Source organism: Mesocricetus auratus, unplaced genomic scaffold (assembly GCF_017639785.1).
Source record: "Mesocricetus auratus isolate SY011 unplaced genomic scaffold, BCM_Maur_2.0 Super-Scaffold_6730, whole genome shotgun sequence".
Taxonomy (NCBI): Eukaryota; Metazoa; Chordata; class Mammalia; order Rodentia; family Cricetidae; genus Mesocricetus; species Mesocricetus auratus.
The window spans coordinates 94,198,424-94,218,569 of NW_024429184.1; the positions used below are offsets into that span (position 1 = coordinate 94,198,424).

Consider the following 20,146-nt stretch of genomic DNA (forward strand, 5'->3'; position numbering starts at 1 on the left):
CCCGATTCCTATGGGCAGCTCTTGGCTCAGAGAAAGTGATTGTGTTCCTACTTCTAGGTGAGGACATCCCTTAGCCCTACGCTCTAGATTCAGGGTCAGCAGAGACTGGGCTGGGCAACCCAAGGGGCAGAAAGCGGAGTTCAGAGCAGAGCCCAGGATGCTGCCCCAAGTGGGTGTGAGGAAGGCCACTGGAGCCATCCACGCTAATGGACTCAGGTGCCTGCCTGTTTCCAGAGAACTCTTGGTGCGCCCACCCTCCCTGAGGTTGACTTGTGTGCCCCTAACAAGTCATGACCTCTGCCAGAGCCTGTCCCGTGTACAGTCAGTATCTAACCGCCTGCTGGCGGCTTCACTCCCTTACCTCTGGCCCAGTGCTCAGGACCTCAAACTAATTCATCCGTGATGGAATGAGCTCACCACCTGACCCTGCCCCCACCACACCTCCCGTTTCCAGACCGTCTCCAGGATATGGGTATTATCCAAGTGTCCTCAACATCCTCTCCTCCCCGTCGCTTCTGACTCCACCTTAAGCCAGCTACCCCTATCTCTCCCTTAGCTACCACACAATCTCCCTGCCTCTGGTCGGGCCCCTTCAACCTGTATGTGCACAGCAGCTGTTTCTGGGAAACGTCAATCTGATCGCCTCTATCCGCCAGCTCAATCTCTTCATCAGCCTTCTGCAGCACACTTTACTTTGAAAACCTGGCCCCTGCCCGCCTGTCTGGCCTCAACTCCCAGCACCGGCCTCAGCTCCTATCTCTGGCCCTCCTTACCAACCCTCCACAGTCTTTGCAAGAGGTCTATCCTTCAAATGCAGGATCCCTGGCCTCTCTGTGGTAAACTCCCAGAAATCCTGCATCCTCCAAGATCCAGTGCCAACGTCTCCTCCTCTGGGAGGCCTTCCCAGCCTGCACACTGACCTGGCACCATGCCACATGCTCCTTGAGCTCTTTCAGGGCAACGCTAGAGATGTAATAGCACAAAGGCTGTTTTACTGGTCGAGTCTGAGCTAGCTGAGCTCTTGGCATATTTGTTTTTAGCTCATGGATAGAGGCTCAGAGAATATGAGAAGACAGTGGGGGGGGAGAAAAAGGAGGGAAAGAAGGCAAGGGGAGGAAAGGAGAGATGGAAAGAAGGAGGGAGAGGAAGGGAGGGAAGAAAGAAGGAAGGAAAAGTCAAGAAAAACATTGGTCAACAATTAATTCATTTATTTCTCCATTCACCCATGCTTCCTTCATCCAGCAAACAGCTACTGAATTTCTATTAGGCATTACTCTAGACACTAGGGTTATAGCAGTTACCAAGCTTCAGCAAATGCCGTCAATCTCCAGCATTCCCAGGTGACTGAAGAGTTCTCATGTGAGTTCTCAGGGGGTTCAAGGCCTTCTGTTTGCAAGGGCCTGCTGCCGGGGCACCTGTCTTCCCCAGAGGCCAGTGCTCTTAGCATCTGGCCCTGGCTCCTGTTGCAGCCCGAAATAAGGCTGACCCACGGACGAGGCGAGAGTGATTCTTGTCAGCTGAAGCCAGCACTGGCTGTAGGGCACACCCTGCTCGCTGACCGCAGACCGCTGACCAGGGAGACTGCAATAGACACTCACCACACAACTCCAGCTCCCCGACTGAGGTGTTAATCTTGAGGGTCTGACTTTCCTTCCCACCTACTGTGGCCCCTGCAGGTACAGGCATTATCCTCTCATCTTTGGGAGCTCTTGGGACCTAGGGGGAGTGGGCAGAGGAGATGAGATAATTTTCAGGGCCTTACAGGGGATCTGGAGAGTCTGGGCCTCACAGAGGCCTAGGGTCTGCATCAGGAGGAAGGGAACTATAAACTCCAGGGTCCTGGACATCAAATGGGAAGGCTGGGGTTAAAGGTGAGGGAGAGATAAGGACTCTCTCTGTCTCCAGGATCCTTAGGCACTGCAGGGAGACAACTCCCTGACTCTGAATTAGGGACCCTGCTGAGATCCTGTGGATGTTTATCTGGGGTCAGATCTGAGGGCTGTGGTGTTCTAGTTCAGTTCCCACCTGTCAATTATCTTGTGACCCTAACCCTCAACTGTGTGCAGATGTGCTCAGATTTGCATTCAGTTTTAGAGGTCCATGGACACCCTGAAGTCCATTCCTGCGGTTAGTCCAACCAGCACTGTTAAATTACAAAGGAGAAACTGCGGCATGGAGCCGGTGAATGACCTGTTCATCTGTGCAGAGAAAGTCCAGGGAGCCTATTGGACTCCTCAGCCAGTGTCCACCAGGGTCCTGTTGTGCATGGGGACACAGATGGAGCATGGGAAGACCTGGAAGCCAAGAAGAGGGGCACAGACAGGGGCAGGCAGGGACGAGGGACTCAGGGTTAGGTTTCCTTTTCTGATCCATGTTGGGGAACTGAGTTGGGAACTCACACATGTTCTCTGGGGCTTGTGCTTGTGAATCTGCTCCAAGATTCCTGGAAAGCAAGAGAGGGATGAAGGAAGAGTAAGAGAAGACAGGTAGGGACAGCTGAGGGCTGGGGCCTTGAGGTGATGCTGGGAACTGAGTTGGGACAGGTGGGCAGGGGCCAGCTTTCCAAAAGGGGAGTGTTACAAAGGGGATGCAGAGATGGAGCAGGTTATACTGGCATTTCCCAGAGAGACCTCTGCTGCCGTGGAGAGACAGAGGAGCATGTGATGGCTTTGCCTATATAATTGGACTAGCCTCAAGACCAAGTCCCTCAAGACCCCGGAGTAGCTCTGGCCTGATTCACGATCCCCCCAGCCTACCCCAGTATCCAATTAGAGCTCTTTGGTCAGCAGATGACAATTGTGTCTGAGGTGCTGCCTCCCCCTCCCCTGAAGCCCCAGGCATGGGGACAGGACCCTAAAGAGAAGCCCTTAAAGAGAGTGATTTCCTAGTAGATTGGTTTCTGATTTGTGTGGCCTCATGGGTCCATTCTCCTCCTTCCTATAGAGTCCTCAAATGCCCTTCAATCCCTCTAGCCTTTGCTTGTGGTTATGGTCAGCTCAGGCCTGGGGCTGGGTGACAAGGACTTAGAAAGGTTTGGGGAGAAAAGGAGGCTTCCTGGGCCATTTGTGGGAGTTTCTCCCCTGCAGGATGATCCCCAAGGAGCACAAGGAGCCAGTGATGGCTGTCACAGGAGATCCTGCTGAACCAGGTAAGGTGGACCCAGGAAACAAACTCCTCTTGATCTCAGGGTATGGCCATTCAGGTCTGCTGGCCCCCCAGGGCTGGCAAGCAAGTGAGGGTCCCACAACAGTCTCTAGACATGTCTGTGGAGTATGCCACCAGGCTAGGATCCTTTCTGAGGCTTCTGTGGAAGCTTATCCTTCTCCATTACAACTGAGTACCCAGACTGGTCCTTGGTTCCAAGGCCACCCTGTTCCCAGCCCTCTCTAAGGCCAAACAGCTCCAAGGACTCCCTCTTGTTCAGCCCAACTGTGGGTCTCACTGAGGCCTGAGGGCAGGACAGGTAGCCCAGCTCCGTTTCTGGGAATAGGAGTTTATGTGTGTGTTGGGGCATGGGGGGACTGGAGGGAGGGTGGCTCAGTTGGCCTCAAACCATTTTACTTTCATGAACAAATCACCCCAATTCCACACTTGGCAATTTTATAAGGCCCCCTTGAGGACTCCATTTATAATCTTGGAGTTTATTATTACAGCACTTCAAACATTCCAAAAATTAATCCAACTAAGTTTGGAGTTTCAAGCCTTCATGTGACCTCAATGGCTCTGTGTTGCCAGTTAAAATCCAGACCCACAGCATCGTCTCCTGGGACTATGGTTTGGTGCAGTTGGGGTGCGGCCCACACCGTTGTCTTCTGGACTAATGCCCAGGTGACTGGCGTGGATGGCAACAGAGACACTCTGGTAACTGCTCCCGAGCTCCTTTGCTGCTTAGTCTTGGTCAGAGACTGACAGACTCAACAATTGTGTTGTGTTGTTGTTGTTTTAATCTTTTCTCTTTGGCTCCTTTGGGGGGCTCACTACCCAGCTCTCAAATAATCACACAGTGAGACTTTTTCTTACATATGAATGCCCGACTTTAGCTTACCTTATTTCTAGCCAGCTTTTCTTAACTTAGATTATCCCATCTACCTTTTGCCTCTGAGCTTTTACCTTTCTCTATTTCTGAATGTCTTTTCTTTCCTTCTTATTCCACGACTGGCTGTGTAGCTCGATAGCTGGATAGCTGGCTTCTTCTTTTCTTGATCTTTGATGTCCTCTTTCCAGATTTCTCCTTCTATTTATCTCATTTTCTTCTGCATGTTATTGACCATTCAGCTCTTAATTAGAACAATCAAGTGTTTTAGACAGGCACAGTAACACAGCTCACAGAGTTAAAGAAATGCAACATAAAAGAATGCAACATATCTTTGCATCATTAAACAAATGTTCCACAGCACAAACACATGTAACACATCTTTAACTAATATTCTACAACAGTGTGTCTTAAAATTTATTTTTAGAAACAATTTTGCTATACAGCTGACATGACCTTTGAGAGTGCACTGTGGTGGGGGTGGGCAGGAGTAGGTGGATGAGTGTGTGTGTGTGTGTGAGAAAGAGAGAGAGAGAGAGAGAGAGAGAGAGAGAGAGAGAGAGATCCTTCCTTCAACAGGCCTTACCTCCTGAAGTTTTCAACCTTCCTAAACAGTGCCACCAACTAGGGATCATGTATTTAAATAGTGATTTTATGGGGGAAATTTTCCATAAAACCATCACAGACACTAGTGACATTTTAAAGTTAAAGGCAGCCATTGAAAAGCAATAGCGATCACTGGGCAGTGGTGGCATACCTCTTTAATCCCAGCACTTGGGAGGAAGAGGCAAACAGATTTCTGAGTTCAAAGCCAGCCTGGTCTACAGAGTGAGTTCCAAGATAGTCAGGGCTACATAAGGAAACCTGTCTCAATCCCCCCACCAAAAAACAATATCAAATCACTTACCATCATTTCTGGGTGCTATGGGATAGACACTGTGTTTAGAAGCATTTATGCACTAAGCCACCTGAGCTTCACAACAGCACTAAATTACAGATTATCATCCTGGTTCTGCAGACCAGAAACAAGGCTCAGAGCGGCCAGGTGGTCCTGATTGGTAGGCATCAAAGTTGGGATTTGACTGTTGGTCTCTCTGTCTCCAGATCTGCTGCTTCTATTGCGGTTTTGTAAATAATACATCCAATAAAGCATCTGGACAAGTGGCCAGAGAGATGGTTTAATGGCTACACGCACCAGAGGCTCTTCCGGAGGACTGGGGCTCAGTTTCCAGAATCCATATGGGGGCTCACAACTGTTTATAACTAACTCCACTTCTAGAGGATCTGACTTCCTCTTCTGGCCTCTGTGGGTATTGTATACATGTGGTGTACAGACACACATTCAGGCAAAATATCCAAACACAAAATAATTGTTTTTGAAAAACTCAAACAAAACACACGAGTGGCTTTGAAAGTTCTTCATAATGAAACAATTTGTATACGATAGCCACTGCCAGCATACTGCTGTAGATTCCTCTGATCAAAATTTTTATATGAATGCATGTGCATGGATCACGTTCTCCAGCTGGGCTTCTTGTTCCTTCACGGCACACCACAGGTTTCTTTCCATCCTGGCGTGATTTATCTTGCTGTGTCCCCCTCACCTGCTTCCTTAGCATATCATTGCTTGCAACATGTCTTATTTATCCAACAAATTCGTGATGGTGGTCCAAAGCTTACCTTAGGTGGTACCCTTGAAAAAAGTGTCTGGGTGCTCTTGTGCAAAGGATATAGCTTAGCTGTAGTCTGAGTCCTTGTTGGCAGTGACAATAGGGACAGTGGGGGTGGTTCAGTGGGTACAAAGTACTTGCCATGCAAGCATGGAGACCCGAGTTCCAGTTCCTAGCACCCATGTAAAAGTCACTGAGCATGGCTGCAGGCATCTGTAACCTGAGCATAAGGAGACAGGAGGGGCCATGCAGCATCGGGAGGCAGAGATGGGAGGGTCCTCCCCTGGAGAGCAGGTCACCTCCTCCATCTCCAATTCCTATAACCAGAGGAAAAGTAACATTCCCTATTTATCTCAAAATATTAGCTCATTGAACAGAATCATCAGTAATGATTTAGTGTCATCTAAGAACTAGTCTGTATTCAGATTTTTTTGTTTTGTTTTGTTTTTCGAGACAGGGTTTCTCTGTATTGCTTTGGAGGCTGTCCTGGAACTAGCTCATGTAGATCAGGCTGGTCTCAAACTCACAGAGATCTACCTGCCTCTGCCTCCAGAGTGCTGGGATTAAAAGTGTGTGCTACCACCACCCGGCTGTATTCATATTTCTTCCATTTAATTTTTTAATAGTTTTTAAGCTTCAGTGGTGGTACATGCCTTTAATCCCAGCATTTGGGAGGCAGAGGCAGGCAGATCTCTGAGTTTGAGGCCAGTGTGGTCTATAGACTGAGTTTCAGGACAGCCAAGGCTACATAGAGAAACCCTGTCTCAAAATTTTGTTTTGTTTTTTGTTTTTGGAGCAGGGTTTCTCTGTGGCTTTGGAGGCTGTCCTAGAACTAGCTCTTGTAGACCAGGCTGGTCTTGAACTCATGGAGATCTGCTTGCTTCTGCCTCCCGAGTGCTGGGATTAAAGGTGTGCTCCACCAATGCCAGGCTCTCAAAAAAATTTAAAAGACTTATATATGTATTTTATGTGTATGGGTGTTTTTACACATTCATGCAGTTCTTACATGGCCAGAAGGTATTAAATGCCTCCACCACCCACCCAGGAACTGGGATTGCAGACACTTGTGAGCTGCCTTCAGGGTGCTGGGAATTGAACCTGGGTCCTCAGTAGAGCAACTAGTGTTCTTAAATGCTGAGTCATCTCTCCAGCCCCCATTTGTAGCTTTAATCAGGACCCAAGAGAGGTTCATGGTTCTTATGTGGCTTCACTGTCTCTTAAATATCATGTAATCTAAACAGTCCCTCTCTTTTTCTTTCTTTTTCATGTCCTCTTGTTTGAAGAAACCAGACAGCTGCACAGCTGCACTTCCCAAGCATCCTACATCCTGTTTCTGGCTCATGCCCCCTTGTTCCACTGTTAGTTTTCTCCTGAGCCCTCTCCAGTCACACATTCACAGCCAAATGCTCTATGGACACGCTTTAGTGGAGATCACCACTGACCCCCAACTTGGTAACTCTGACGGTCAGTCTTCGGGTCTCACCCGGTTTGACATGTCAGCAGAATTTGACTCCTTAGGCTGTCTGTCTCTGAAGTCTTTCAGAATTTGGTTTCCAGGTGCCCTCCTTCTGCATTTCCTCCTTGCTTCCCCTGTCTCCAGGTTTCAAGGGCATTTTCCTACTCCGCTGAAATTGGGCTAAGCCAGTGACTCTCTGGATCTGTTTTGCTTTCTCCCTGACCTCATCCAGCCTCCTATCTAAAAATGTCATTTATTCACCTGACACAGGAGGCTCTGTGTCTGTTTTTAGTGTGTGTGTGTGTGTGTGTGTATTTTTTCCTGTGCTGGAGGAGATTGCCAAGCAAGTACTCTACCGCTGACCGACAGCCCCACCCTGAATCAGATGTTGAAGCTGGCAATGTTAGCTAAGCTGCCCATGTAGAACATGGTCTCCCTCCATCATCCTTAGCAGGCTATCACTGTGTCTTCCAGGAGGCTTTCTCCTTTGTTGGTTAAATATACACTTACGCCTTTTGCTCTCAGGGAAGCACAAGCAATGGGATGGGACCCAAACACTTAAGGACAGTCAGCAGCCCTGAAAATCCTCTAAGTGGGCATAATGACTGATGCTAACCATGAGAAGAGAGATAAATATTAGGTTCTTCATTGAAAAGCAACATGAGACAGGCCTGGGGGTGCATACTTGTTCACGGTAATCCTCAGCTATATAGCAATTTCAAGGACAGCCTGGGCCACATGAGGCTGTGTCAAAACACCGTGGGTAAGGGTGCTCACTGCCAAGTCTGACAAACTGAATTCTATCCCTGCGACCCACAAGGTGGAGTAAGAGGGCCAGCACGTTCTCTCGACACCACAGGTGTGCTATGGCACACTCCAGCCCCTATAACTTAATAAATAGATGAATGTGATGAAAACAAGAGCAGAAAAGGGGAAAGGAAAATGAAAACGGTAGCAATAACAACTACTGTTTATAAGATCACGATGCCCCACATTCTGATCTCTATAGTCTTCTTCTTTTGAACATTAGACTCTCAAGTCCCTCCTTGGCATTTCCACTTGAACGTTTATAAGATGACTCAGACAGAAAAGGCGCCTTTGCCTTTTCAGGACTTACAGTGAGCCCAGCCTGCCTTGAACACAGTCCTTTCTCATTAGCCTCTGAGAATATTCCCAAGTTTCCAGATAATTGAGAGAGTAAAACTAGGTAAAGCAAGCATGTCTTAGTTTACTTTCTACTGCTGTGACAAAGACACCTTGACCAAATGCAACTTAGGGAGAGAAGGGTTGATTTGTTTCTAGGTCTTGATCACAGTCCATCATGGAGGGAAATCAGGGCAGGAACGTGGAGGCAGGAACTGAAGTGGAGACTCATGGAGGAATGCCATTTACTGATCTCTTTATCATGAAGGGGTGTTGTATTTTGTCAAAGGCTTTTTCCGAATCAAGTGAGATGATCATGTGGTTTTTCTTTTGCAGTTTGTTTATATGGTGGATTACATGGATAGATTTTCATATGTTGAACCATCTCTGCATCCCTGGGATGAAGCCTACTTAATCATGGTGGATGATTTTTCTGATGTGTTCTTGGATTTGATTTGCTAATATTTTATTGAGTATTTTTGCATCAATGTTCATGAGGGATATTGGTCTGTAGTTCTTTCTTAGTTGTGTCTTTGTGTGGCTGGGTATCAAGGTAATTGTAGCTTCGTAAAAAGATTCTGGCAACAAACCTCCTGCTTCTATTGTGTGGAACACTTTGAGGAGTATTAGAATTATCTCTTCTTTAAATTTCTGGTAGAATTCTGCACTGAAGCCATCTGGACCTGGGCTTTTTTTGGTTGGGAGACTTTTGATGACTGCTTTTATTTCATTAAGGATTATAGGTCTGTTTAGATTGCTTAACTGCTCTTGATTTAATTTTGATAAGTGATGTCTATCCAGAAAATTGTACATTTCCTTTACATTTTCAAATTTTGTGGAGTACAGGTTTTCAAAGTATGACCTGAAGATTCTCTGGATTTCCTCAGTGTCTGTTATTATGTCCCTCTTTCCAGTCCTGATTTTGTTGATTTGCATGTTCTCTCTCTGCCTTTTAGTTAATTTGGACAGAAGCTTGTCTATCTTGTTGATTTTCTCGAAGAACCAACTCTTTGTTACATTGATTCTTTGTATTGTTTTGTTTCGACTTGATTGATTTCAGCCCTCAATTTGATTATTTCCTGGCATCTACTCCTCCTGGGTGAGTTTGCTTCTTTTTCTAGAGTTTTCATTTGTGCTGTTAATTCTCTAGTGTGACTATTCTCCAGTTTTCTCATATGTGCACTTAGTGCTATGAACTTTCCTCTTAGTACTCCTTCAAAGTGTCCCATAAATTTGGGTATGTTGTGTCTTCATTTTCATTGAATTTTAGGAAGTCTTTCTTTATTTCTTCCTTGACCCAGGAATGGTGCAATTGTACATTGTTCAATTTCCATGAGTTTGTAGGGTTTCTGCAATTTGTGTTGTTGTTGAATTCTAACTTTAAAGCATGGTGGTCTGATTGGAATAACCTACAGGGGGTTATTCCAATTTTTTTGTACCTGTTGAGGTTTGCTATGTTGCTAAGTGTGTGGTTGATTTTAGAGAAGGTCCCATGTGGTTCTGAGAAGAAGGTATATTCTTTTGTGTTTGGGTGGAATGTTCTATAGATGTCTGTTAAACCCAATTGGGTCATAACTTCTGTTAGTTCCTTTGTTTCTTTGTTGAGTTTCTGTCTGGTGGTCCTATCTAGTGGTGAGAGTGGGTGTTGAAGTCTCCCACTATAACTGTGTGAGGTCTTATATGTGATTTGAGTTTTAGTAATGTTTCTTTTACGAATGTGGGCGCCCTTGTATTTGGGGCATAGATGTTCGGAATTGAGACTTCATCCTGATGGATTTTTTTCCTGTGATGAATATGAAATGATCTTCTTCATCTCTTTTGATTGATTTTAGTTTGAAGTCTAATTTGTTCGATACTAGGATAGCTACACCAGCTTGTTTCTTGGATCCATTTGATTGGAAAAATCTTATCCCAACCCTTTACTCTGAGGTAATGTCTGTCTTTGAAGTTGAGGTGTGTTTCTTGTATGCAGCAGAAGGATGGATTCTATCTTCGTATTCATTCTGTTAGCCTGTGTCTTTTTATAGGCAAATTAACATCATTAATATTGATGGAAACTAGGGACCATTGAGTGTTAATTCTTGTTTGTTTTTTATTTGTTTTTGTTGGTGTAATTGTTTGTGGATTTACCCCTTTTTCTTTTGTCTTTTGGTAAAGTTGGATTATCTATTGCACATGTTTTTGTGAGCATAGTTACCTTCCTTAGACTGAAGTTTTCCTTCCAGTACTTTCTGTAGGACTGGATTTATGGATATGTATTGTTTAAATCTAGTTTTGTCATGGACTATATTGTTTTCTCCATCTATAGTGATTGACAACTTTGCTGGGCATAGTAGTCTTGTCTGGCATCCGTGGTCTCTTAGTGTTGGTAGAGTATCTATCCAGGACCTTCTGGCTTTCATAGTTTCCATGGAGAAATCAGGTGTGATTCTGATAGGTTTGCCTTTGTATGTTACTTGGCCTTTTTCCTTTGCTTCTCTTAATATTCTTTATTCTGTATGTTCGGGGTTTTTACTATTATGTGGTGAGGGGACTTCCTTTTGTGGTCCACTCTGGTGTTCTGTAGGCTTCTTGCACTTTCATTGGCATGTATTTCTTTAGGTTGGGAAAGTTTTCTTCTATGATTTTCTGCACCTTTGAACTGGGTTTTTTCACCTTCTTCTATACCTGTTATTCTTAGATTTGGTGTTTTCACTGTGTCTCATATTTTCTGGATATTTTGTATTAGGGATTTGTTGGACTTAAGATTTTCTTTGGTCAATGAATGTATTTTCTCCTAGTGAATCTTCCACGCCTGAGATTTTTTCTCCTAACTCCTGTATTCTGTTCGTTATGCTTGCAACTGTAGTTCCAGATCATTTACTCGCCTTTTCTAGTTCCAGCTTTCCTTCAGACTGTGTTTTTTTTTTATTGTCTCTATTTCAGCTTTCAAACCTTGTACTGTTTGAATTGTTTCTTGTAATTTTTGGCTTGTCTTTTCTTCCATTTCTTTAAAAGATTTTCTCATTTCTTCTTTTAGGGTCTCTATCATCTTCATGAAGTTGTTTTTTAGGTCATCCTCGTCTGTTTCATCTGTGTTGTGATGCTCAGATCTTGCTGGTGTAGAGTCCCTAGACTCTGGTGGCGTCATATTGTTTTTTCTGTCGTTGAGTTTGTTCTTGTATTGTTGTCTTCCCATCTCTTCCTTCAGTGGGTACAGGTGGGGTCTCTTCCTTTCCTGGTGAGTAGGGGTCCAAGGTTCTCTTCCGGTGGGTGCAAGCAGGTCCAATTCACTGGCAGGTCTCATGGTGGGTGCAGATGGGCCTCAGACACTCCCTCTCCTGGTGGGTGGGAGCTCTGCCCTCTGCACTCTGCGCTCTGCCTTCTGCCCTGAGTGGGGGCAGGCGTAGGCAGGCTCTCTCAGCAGGCTCCTGGTAGCTTGGTCCTCCAGGAGCGGGGGAGAGTCAAGCTTGCTGCAGTTCCCAGTCCAGGAGATCCCGGAGAGCCACTAAATCTTATATAAATACTTAGTGACGGAAAGGCTGTACATCTCTGAGTGGGAGATAATGGCATTTTTCTTCTTATATCTATACTTTATAACTCTCTTAAACATATATGTTGTTTTAATAATGTTAAAAGACACTTTTTAAAATTAAAAAGACATAGCTCGACTTGCTGGCATATATTGGTAATGTTGGCACCCAAGAGATAGAGGTAGGAAGATTGGCATTCGAGGTCATCCTCCGCAAGTTTGAAGCCAGCCTGGGCTATGTGAGACCCTGTCTCAAAAACCAAAAATAAATATAAATAAGTAAAATTTAAAGAATGTGTCTCAAGTCAAACTCCGCATCTTTCCCCCAACCATCTCTTCCATCTCCCCCATCTTGGTGAATGGCTGCTCCACCATCCCAGTGACTCTGGTTGTAAGTCTTCCCTTTCTCTTACTATCTCTTATTGTGGCTTCCCTTAAACAACGACAACAAAACAAACCTTAGAGTCTGATCTGTTCTCATTACCAAGATAGGCAAAGAGGTGCAAAGGAAATTCACGGAGTAAGCATAAGTGGCCAAGAACATCTGAAACATCCCAAAGAACGATGATGCCTGGTGTCGGCAAGTGTGAGGCTTGGTGCTGCCCAGGGGTGGTGGCAGGGCTGCCTTGAGGTCAGATAGTAAGAGCCCCCTCTGGCCTCTCCCACAGTCCCTTCACTGGACCTGGGAAAAAAGTTGAGTGTGCCTCAGGACCTGATGATAGAGGAGCTGTCTCTCCGCAACAACCCGGGATCCCTCCTCTTCCAGAAGAGGCAGCGCCGGGTGCAGAAGTTTACCTTTGAGCTTTCAGAAGGTTTGCAGGCTGTGAGTAAGCCATCATGCGCTCTTGGGGAAACCCAGGCCAAGAGGGAGCCAGTGGTTAGTCTAAAGACAGTGAGCCAGACTAAAGACCTTTGTGCATGGGGCGTGGGGAGAGTGGGGTGTCCTGCGTGCCCTCATCAGATTATGCTCTGGGCTGTCTGCATGTCAGACGCAGTTCACATCTCCCGTGGTCTTAGGTAGGAAGTGTAGAAGTAGAATGCCATAGAATTGGCTGACAGAGACAAAATTAAGTATGGGGGCATGGTGTCGCCCAGTTGGTTGAATGCTTGCCTAGCGTGCAAGAAGCACTGGGCTCCGTGCCCAGTAACACACAACGCCAGTGTGGTGCTACACACTTGTAATCCTAGCATCTGGGAGGTGGAAGCAGGGGGATCAGGGTTTCAAGGTTGTCCTTGGCTACAGAGCAAGTTCAAACCCAGCTTGGGCTACATAAATAATCCTGCCTCAAAATACAACAAAACAATGGTTTGCTGGTGGCAGGTCATTTTGGAAAACACTAACAAAGACCAGGGCATCTCTCCCCTTACCGTTCAATTTCTGGACCTTACTGGAGTGGGGGGAGAAGCGGGAGGAGAGATGGCAAAAGGGCCACCTTTGCCAGGTGCTTGCTAAGGGCTCGACATGTATGAGGTGGATATGTCACCATTAGCATACCAACAGAACACCACCACCACCCCACTCGTCCACCACCACCAACCTGCCCCCACCACCACCATCGCCCTCAGAAGGGAACCGAGGCTCAAGAAGTGTCTTACTCTGACCAGATTTACAGTAGCAATGAGTGCTAGTGATATTTCTCCATCACATCACGGGCACTGGTTCATCCCTGCAAGCCATCTAGTAGATTCCCAGGCTGCCCGGTTCCCTACATTCTCCCTCCACATCCCTTAGGTGGTGGTGGTGGTGAAATCCTGGCCTCTTGCTTCTCTGTGCATCCCTGCCCGTTTATTTCCCCCCACAGCTCCTGGCTGGAAGTGTCCGAGGGAAAGTGACTGGCAGAGCAGCACCAGAGACGGTGAGGACGAGAGACCCCTTCCCCCAGCGATAGCTTCCGGCCTGCTAAGGCTGGCCATTGTCTGTGAGTGCTCGCCCCTGTGCTCAGGTTCCCAATGGCCCGGAGGAACAACAGAACCATCGCTCCGAGCTTCACGTGTTCCAGGGGTCGCCGGGGGATCCCAGGATTGCCCACCAGGAAGTGGTTGGGGCTGAGTCGCTCCGTAGTCCAAGCGCCCTGGCACCAGGTGAGCTGCCGCCCTGTGTCCTGGGGCACAGATGGGTCAAAGAGTCACACAGAGAATCCGTGTCTCAGCGTAGGCTGGGACCCCCTGCTGCAGACGTCCTGGGATGGGGAGTCTGCTTTGAGCTCATGTACCCCTCCCCTACTTCCGCTGACTCCTCCCGGACACCCTGACCATTCTCGCCCGCCCGCGGGGTAGGAGTGGGAGTGATGGCAGAGCCCAGGCAGTGCCTGTCACCAGTGCCACTCCACCCCCAGGCTATGCAGAGCCATTGAAGGGCATCCCGCCAGAGAAGTTCAACCACACCGCCGTCCCCAAAGGCTACCGTTGCCCGTGGCAGGAGTTCATCAGCTACCGAGACTTCCCGAGTAGCAGCGGAAGTCGCACCCCCATTCTCCGCGACTATCGCAACTTCAACAAGTAAAGTCAGGTTGCATGGGTCGCACAGCGTGGGGAGGCCTGCGTGGGATGCACAGGGTGGGGAGGCCTGCGTATTTTCTGCTTACTAGCTAGCTGTAGCCCCAGCACTTCGTAAATGCTTACTGAGGTCTTGCTAGAGCAGTGCCTAGCACCTTTTCGGTGTTCATTGTGTGTGTGTGGGGGGGGGTGTTGAACATGCCCCACCTCCATCACATGCTGTTGCAAGTACCAGATTCCTCTCATTCTACAATGGAAGAGACCACGCTCAGGCATATGAGCACCCTGCTCAGTCACAGACCCCGGAGGAAGGGGCAGCACTGGACATCAAGTCCCAGAAATCTGTGTTGCCTTGCTCTCCATTGAGTTCTGGAATGGACATCTGAGCTCTGTCCTTCTCTGGGAACACCTCCAGATCTCACCGGTCCGGGTTCACTCTGTTTTTTCTTTCACCAGTACTATGGAAAAGGCCTGGAACGTGTCTCTGAGGCTGTGGGAAGTGGAAAAATAGCACCAGAGTTGGGGCTGCTGAGGCAGTGGGTGACCTATACTGGTTTAGTGCATGGCCTCAGTGCAGGCTTCAATGCAGATACCAGACCTGGCTGTGTGGCCTTGGACAAGTAACTTAACATCTCTGCACGTCTGCTGTTCTGCCTGTAAAATACAGCATTCCCAAGGACATAAGGCTGCTATGGAGACGATGTGAGAAGTCCTAGAAGTTTCTGTCGGACAATAAGCTGGCTGCTTCTAGGGCTGCTACGGTGATTGCTGCTTGTAGATAGAAATGATGGGGAACGTGGATGGGCAAATGGGGCAGAAACGGGGGTAACTCTGCTCTGGGAGCCTGGAAGCAGAGCCCGAGTCCCAGATGGAGACGAATTTGCAGAGGAGCACCAGCTTGGGGGGATGGGGGTTTCCACTGTAGTTGTGTGTGTGTGTGTGTGTTTTTTTTTGTTTTTTTTGTCTTGAAGATGTTTCTGAACATGTTCCTCTCTGGTTTGGACTACAGTAAGTGAGAACAAGGAGGGTTCAGAGAGGAGACTGCCAGCCAGCCCTCTCAGTACCTGCTGAGCCCACACACGAAGATTGTCTGAGAGACAGGCACTATGTGGGGAGGGTCTGGCCAGGCTGACTGGGCAAGGAGGACTCTGGGAGGAAGGACTGGGCAGAAGAGTCTGTGAGAGCCTAAGTTCTCCACCAGGCAGAATTGCTGTCCCCACCTGCTGCCTGACACCAACTCCACAGCAGGCTCAGTCTTGGCAGCTGGCTTCCTGACTGGCTGACTTGGAGGCATGCCTCACTCCTGTGTCTCAGAATGGCAGCCGAGGTACACTGCTAGCAGCAGGAGGGTCCTAGGGAGGCCCCTTCTGGGACAGAAGGAGCAACTGAGGTGGCAGAGGAGGAATAGCTCCCTTGTGGACAAGCAGGACTCTGGACTCCCAGTCATGGCTTGAGGCCTGCTGGGCTCAGACACTGGCCAGACTGCCCCAAAAGGGTTTGGCTGTTACTGGAACTGGGGTAGCCCAGCAGTAGCACTGCCCTGGCAGGGTCCCAGATCCTGGCCAAGGTTTGCAATTCCACCCAGAGGCAAACCCCTTTTCCAGTAGTTCCTGCTGCAGGGGAACTACAGGAATACTGCTTTCTACAGGAATACCCTTTGTGAGACAGGGTTTCTCTGTGTAGCCCTGGATGTGCTGGAACTCTGCTCTCCCGAATGTGAATGCTGGGATTAAAGGTGTGATCCACCACTGCCTGGCACGCATTTCTCTCTCTCTCTCTGTCTCTCTGTCTCTGTCTCTCTCTCTCTCTGTCTCTGTCTCTCCTTAGATTTATTTATTATGTATACAACACTCTGCCTGCATGTATGCTTGCACACCAGAAGAGAGCACCAGATCTCATCACAGATGGTTATGGGAATTGAACTCAGGACCTTTGGAAGAGTAGCCAGTGCTCTTAACCTCTGAGCCATCTCTCCAGCCCCTCCTGCATGCATTTCTTAAAGAGGGCTGTGGATGCAACCAAGGAATCAAGCACTTGCCTAGCATGCATGAGGCCCCATGTTCAATGCCCAGCGCTGCTCTTTTCCAGAAAAAGGCTTAAAAATCACACATAGCCTTAGTCAACTGTGAATGAAAGAAAGAAATATAAAGGGGGAAGGAAAGAACACGACTGCTCCTACGTATAGTGGGGGAAGTTTATTGTAGATACGAGGGAGAGCATAGCCAGAGGCCTGACATCTGGGAGAATCTAGAGCGGACTTGATCCTGGAGCAAAGACAGGACCTCTTTGTTGGTCACTCAGATCCTGGTTTCCTTTGCAGTGGTAACACGGTTCTCAGGATGCCCTATGGCCCCAGAACTTTTTTTTGTACTGGCCACTGCTTAGCAGAGGATACGCATTGCTGTGTGTATGAATACTTTGTTTCATTTTGTAGCTTGTCTTTCTGCGCTCAGCTTGGTGCACTTGAAACCCACCGCTCTCACATAGACGATTCTCTCTCCCTTGAGTTTCTGTGTGTCTCTGGCTTGTCCACCCCTTCACCAGAGGGTGTAGGGCTACTTCCTGCTTGTTAATACCCTGCTGTCTGCTTCTTCACACGAGCAAGCAGGAGCCTCCCCCAGCCGTATGCTTAGAAACACAGTTGCTGGGTGACGGTTTATACATTTTCAGGTTAAAAACGATTCTGCTAATTTGTCCTCTGAGGTAAAGGCACGGAGTTACCCACAAACCAAATCAGCAGATGATGAGTGGAGCGTTGTCCCCGCCTCCTCATTAACTGTCTTACTGTTGGTGGTCTTATGTGGGGGAGGATTGGGCTCTGCTTGTCGCTTGCATTTTGCTCCTGGACGTCCTCTGTCCCCTGGGTTGTGGGTATTTTGTTGTAAGGGCAAGTGAGAAAGAGAAATCCACCTTCCAGTGTTGCTCTCTTCTGACCCTGACTGGAGGGCGCCTAGAACTTAGCATAGGCCACTTCTAACTACAGGGAATGGGTTTAGACAAAGCGGGACTAAGGATCACTAATGATAGTATAGATCTTTGCTGCCTGGAAGGGGAAACAGGCCTCACATGTGCATGCATGTTACCCCTCCTTCACACAGGCCATCTCTCCTGTTTCTTTTCCAGGACCCCAGTGCCATTTGGAGGACCCCATGTCGGGGAGACCATTTTCCAAGCAGGCACCCCTTTTGTCCCGGAGCCCTTCAGTGGCTTGGAACTTCTCCGTCTCAGACCCAGTTTCAACAGAGTTGCTCAGGGCTGGGTGCGGAAGCTCCCTGAGTCTGAGGAGCTGTAGGAGCTGTAGCCTCAACCTGAAGCTACAGTTCCTGGGCTTAGAGCTCAAGAAACACCATGTTTGTCTCTACTCTGCTTATTTGCTTTTTCTTTTTCTTAGTTTCCCCCCCCCCCTCCTCTCTCTGAGACAGGATCTTGCCCTATAGCCTGATTGGCTTGGAACTTAATATGTAGCCCAGGCTGGTTACAAAGTGAGCTGGTTACAAGCACCAGGGTTACAAAGTGAGCATGCCAGGCTGACTTCATTACTGAACGTTACTAAATATAGCAGTTCAAAGATCACTGGGTTGTTAGTCCTCAGAGCAGATATGCATCAAACGTTGGCACTAATGTGAATTTGGAACTTGTTCTAGAACTCACAGCCTCAGATCCACCTGTGATAGGAGGTGTTAGTATCAAGTACTCCAGGTGGCTTGTGTAAGTTGCCTATGGTGTGTGCATCTCTAGGAAGCTATACCCATGCTTGGTTCTGCCTGGCCCCAGCAGCTGTCACTCACTTGATAGTAGTCCATATACGTGGATTGTTCTGATCATTAGGGAAGGAGTAACTTGGGAATGCAGCTGTTTGTAGAATGTTTGTCTAATGTGGCCTACAGGCACAAAGCCCTGGGTTTGATTCCTAGCACCATGTAAACCAGTAATAGTGGATATGCCTAAAATCCAGCACTTGGGAGACAGGGGCAGAAGGACTGAAAATCTGAAGTCATCCTTGACTAACAATGAACTTAAGGCCAGCCTGGGGTACATAAGACTCTATAAGAAAAAAGGTTGTAACTCAGGCGATGAACTGTAGCTGAGGACAACCTTGAACTCCTGATACTTCTGCCTCCCTCTCCCAAGTGCTGATTAACAGATGTGCACCCCATGACTTCTCACTTGCTGAGACACAGCTGGCTCTCCTCTGCACATGTTCTCAGTATTTCTGAAACATCTGCTCCATGCTAGATAGTGCCAGCCAAGGTCTCAGGGGAAATGGTAGGGAGGAGATTTGTAAGGCAGTTGAATTCTGACAGCCAGGAGAGCAAAGTAACACGAACAGGAGAACCCTGGATGGGTGGGTGGCACTTCAGGATCCTGTGTGGGTGAGTGGGATTTCAGAAACTTTCCAGAAGATTTGAATCAGACCTTAGAGAAGGAATGGGAGCCCATCAAGGAAAGGAGTGAGGAGGGCGTTTCTGGCACGTGTTGAGGTGGGAACTGCAGAGTACGGTGTTTTGGAGAGGGGAGAGGCTGTGGAGTGAGACAGTGGCTCTACTGGGTAGAGCAGGAAGAGGTTAACACTGGCCTCACTGGTTTCTATGTGGGGCTCAGGAGAATAGCTGGAGAGCAGGAAAGGCCTGGAACAGGAAGGGAGAAAAAAAGGGGGCCAGCTTGTGACACCCTTTACAGATCAGGTACAAACTACAACACTCACACCTTCCCATGCTCCATTCTGACAAGATTCTAGTCCAAGTGATGAGGATGACACTGCTGACAGTGATGTGTGAGTCTTAAGTCTCTTCTGTAGATGTGGCTATCCATCTCTAAAAGCAAACGAGCTGTCTGGACTGGAGTCAGGGTGGAAGAACCAGAGTCTATTAAGGACTTCTGCCCGAGAACCATTTCACTGGCTGAGCCGATGCCTACTCATTCTGGAATTGTGGAGCAGTGTTACCTGTATCTTGTGGGGACCAGAGGCACCCCACTAGATAGGACTTGGACCCTGAGTGGTATGAACTTGGGGAAGCCATTTTCCACTGAGCCTCTGCTTCTCTATTTGTAAGGTAAAGACAAGCATAGGTCTTCTGCAGGGCTTGGGAGCATAGTACAGGACAGTCCCAGATACTCCACCGCTCCTGTTAGATATGCAGTTGATGCCGTTTACAAAGCAGGCTGTGAGGATGCAGGATTCCAGGTCAGTGATGAGGAATGCTAGCCAGGCTGGATGACCCAATGGCTGTATTTTTCTTTTGCTCTGTGGAGTTTTGCTTCCCTTCCTGGTTCCAGGGAACCAGTAGCCTGAATCTTGGGATTCCTTGCAGTTGATGTTTCCCTTGGGTTTGGGACTGTCATTGAAAGCCAAGTTTCCATAATCTATAGACCAACACCATCAGAAAAGTGGGATTTTGCTTGTTTGTGAAGCTTGCAGGAAGGAAATGTACTCAGTGCAGAAGAGACCCTGGGAGGGTGGGGTTCTGTACCCTAAAGTAGGTCCTCATTCCTTCTTCTCATGTGACTTTTGCTACTTAATAAAAAACACTGGTCTTTAATGGAACCATACTATGTGTGCTGTTAGTTATTCAACAAGGATATTTTGGATTCTGAAAATGCAAATAAACATTTCATGCAATTTGGGAACCTAGTCCTTCATACAACTCTCTAATTTTGTCTCCTTTTTTTACATAAAGTACCAAGACTAGTCAACAAAACATTGAGAAACCTGATGGAGTTGGCAGCAATGACCATGAACCAGTTAGATGTAGCACATGGGTACCTCTCAGAAGCAGGGTGGTGAGCAAAGCCAGCCAAACACACACCTGTATGGTTACTACACCCAGAAACAACAT

General features: G+C 47.6%; 1 protein-coding gene across 2 annotated transcripts; it reads left to right on the top strand.

Moving 5' to 3' along the window:
• The first annotated feature begins 1,456 nt into the window (after window positions 1-1,456).
• Window positions 1,457-19,854, top strand: Myoz3 (myozenin 3). Of its 2 annotated transcripts, none has more exons than XM_005074698.4 (7): window positions 1,457-1,676; window positions 3,087-3,148; window positions 12,482-12,636; window positions 13,616-13,669; window positions 13,757-13,895; window positions 14,150-14,312; window positions 17,433-19,854. In XM_005074698.4, the coding sequence occupies exons 2-7, from the start codon at window positions 3,088-3,090 to the stop codon at window positions 17,599-17,601; spliced, it is 741 nt and encodes a 246-aa protein (XP_005074755.1). In that variant the 5' UTR covers window positions 1,457-1,676; window position 3,087; the 3' UTR covers window positions 17,602-19,854. The 2 variants fall into 2 exon arrangements, with proteins under 2 accessions (XP_005074755.1, XP_040597699.1); XM_040741765.1 differs by lacking the exon at window positions 1,457-1,676 and adding an exon at window positions 2,428-2,486.
• The last annotated feature ends 292 nt before the right edge of the window (window positions 19,855-20,146 follow it).

Excerpts from the sequence above, each read along its gene's own strand:
- Myoz3 (XM_005074698.4), top strand. The coding sequence starts at position 3,088 with ATGATCCCCAAGGAGCACAAGGAGCCAGTGATGGCTGTCACAGGAGAT. Across the intron at positions 12,637-13,615 it reads TTTCAGAAGGTTTGCAGGCT|CTCCTGGCTGGAAGTGTCCG; the intron begins GTGAGTAAGCCA and ends TTCCCCCCACAG. Across the intron at positions 14,313-17,432 it reads GACTATCGCAACTTCAACAA|GACCCCAGTGCCATTTGGAG; the intron begins GTAAAGTCAGGT and ends TTTCTTTTCCAG.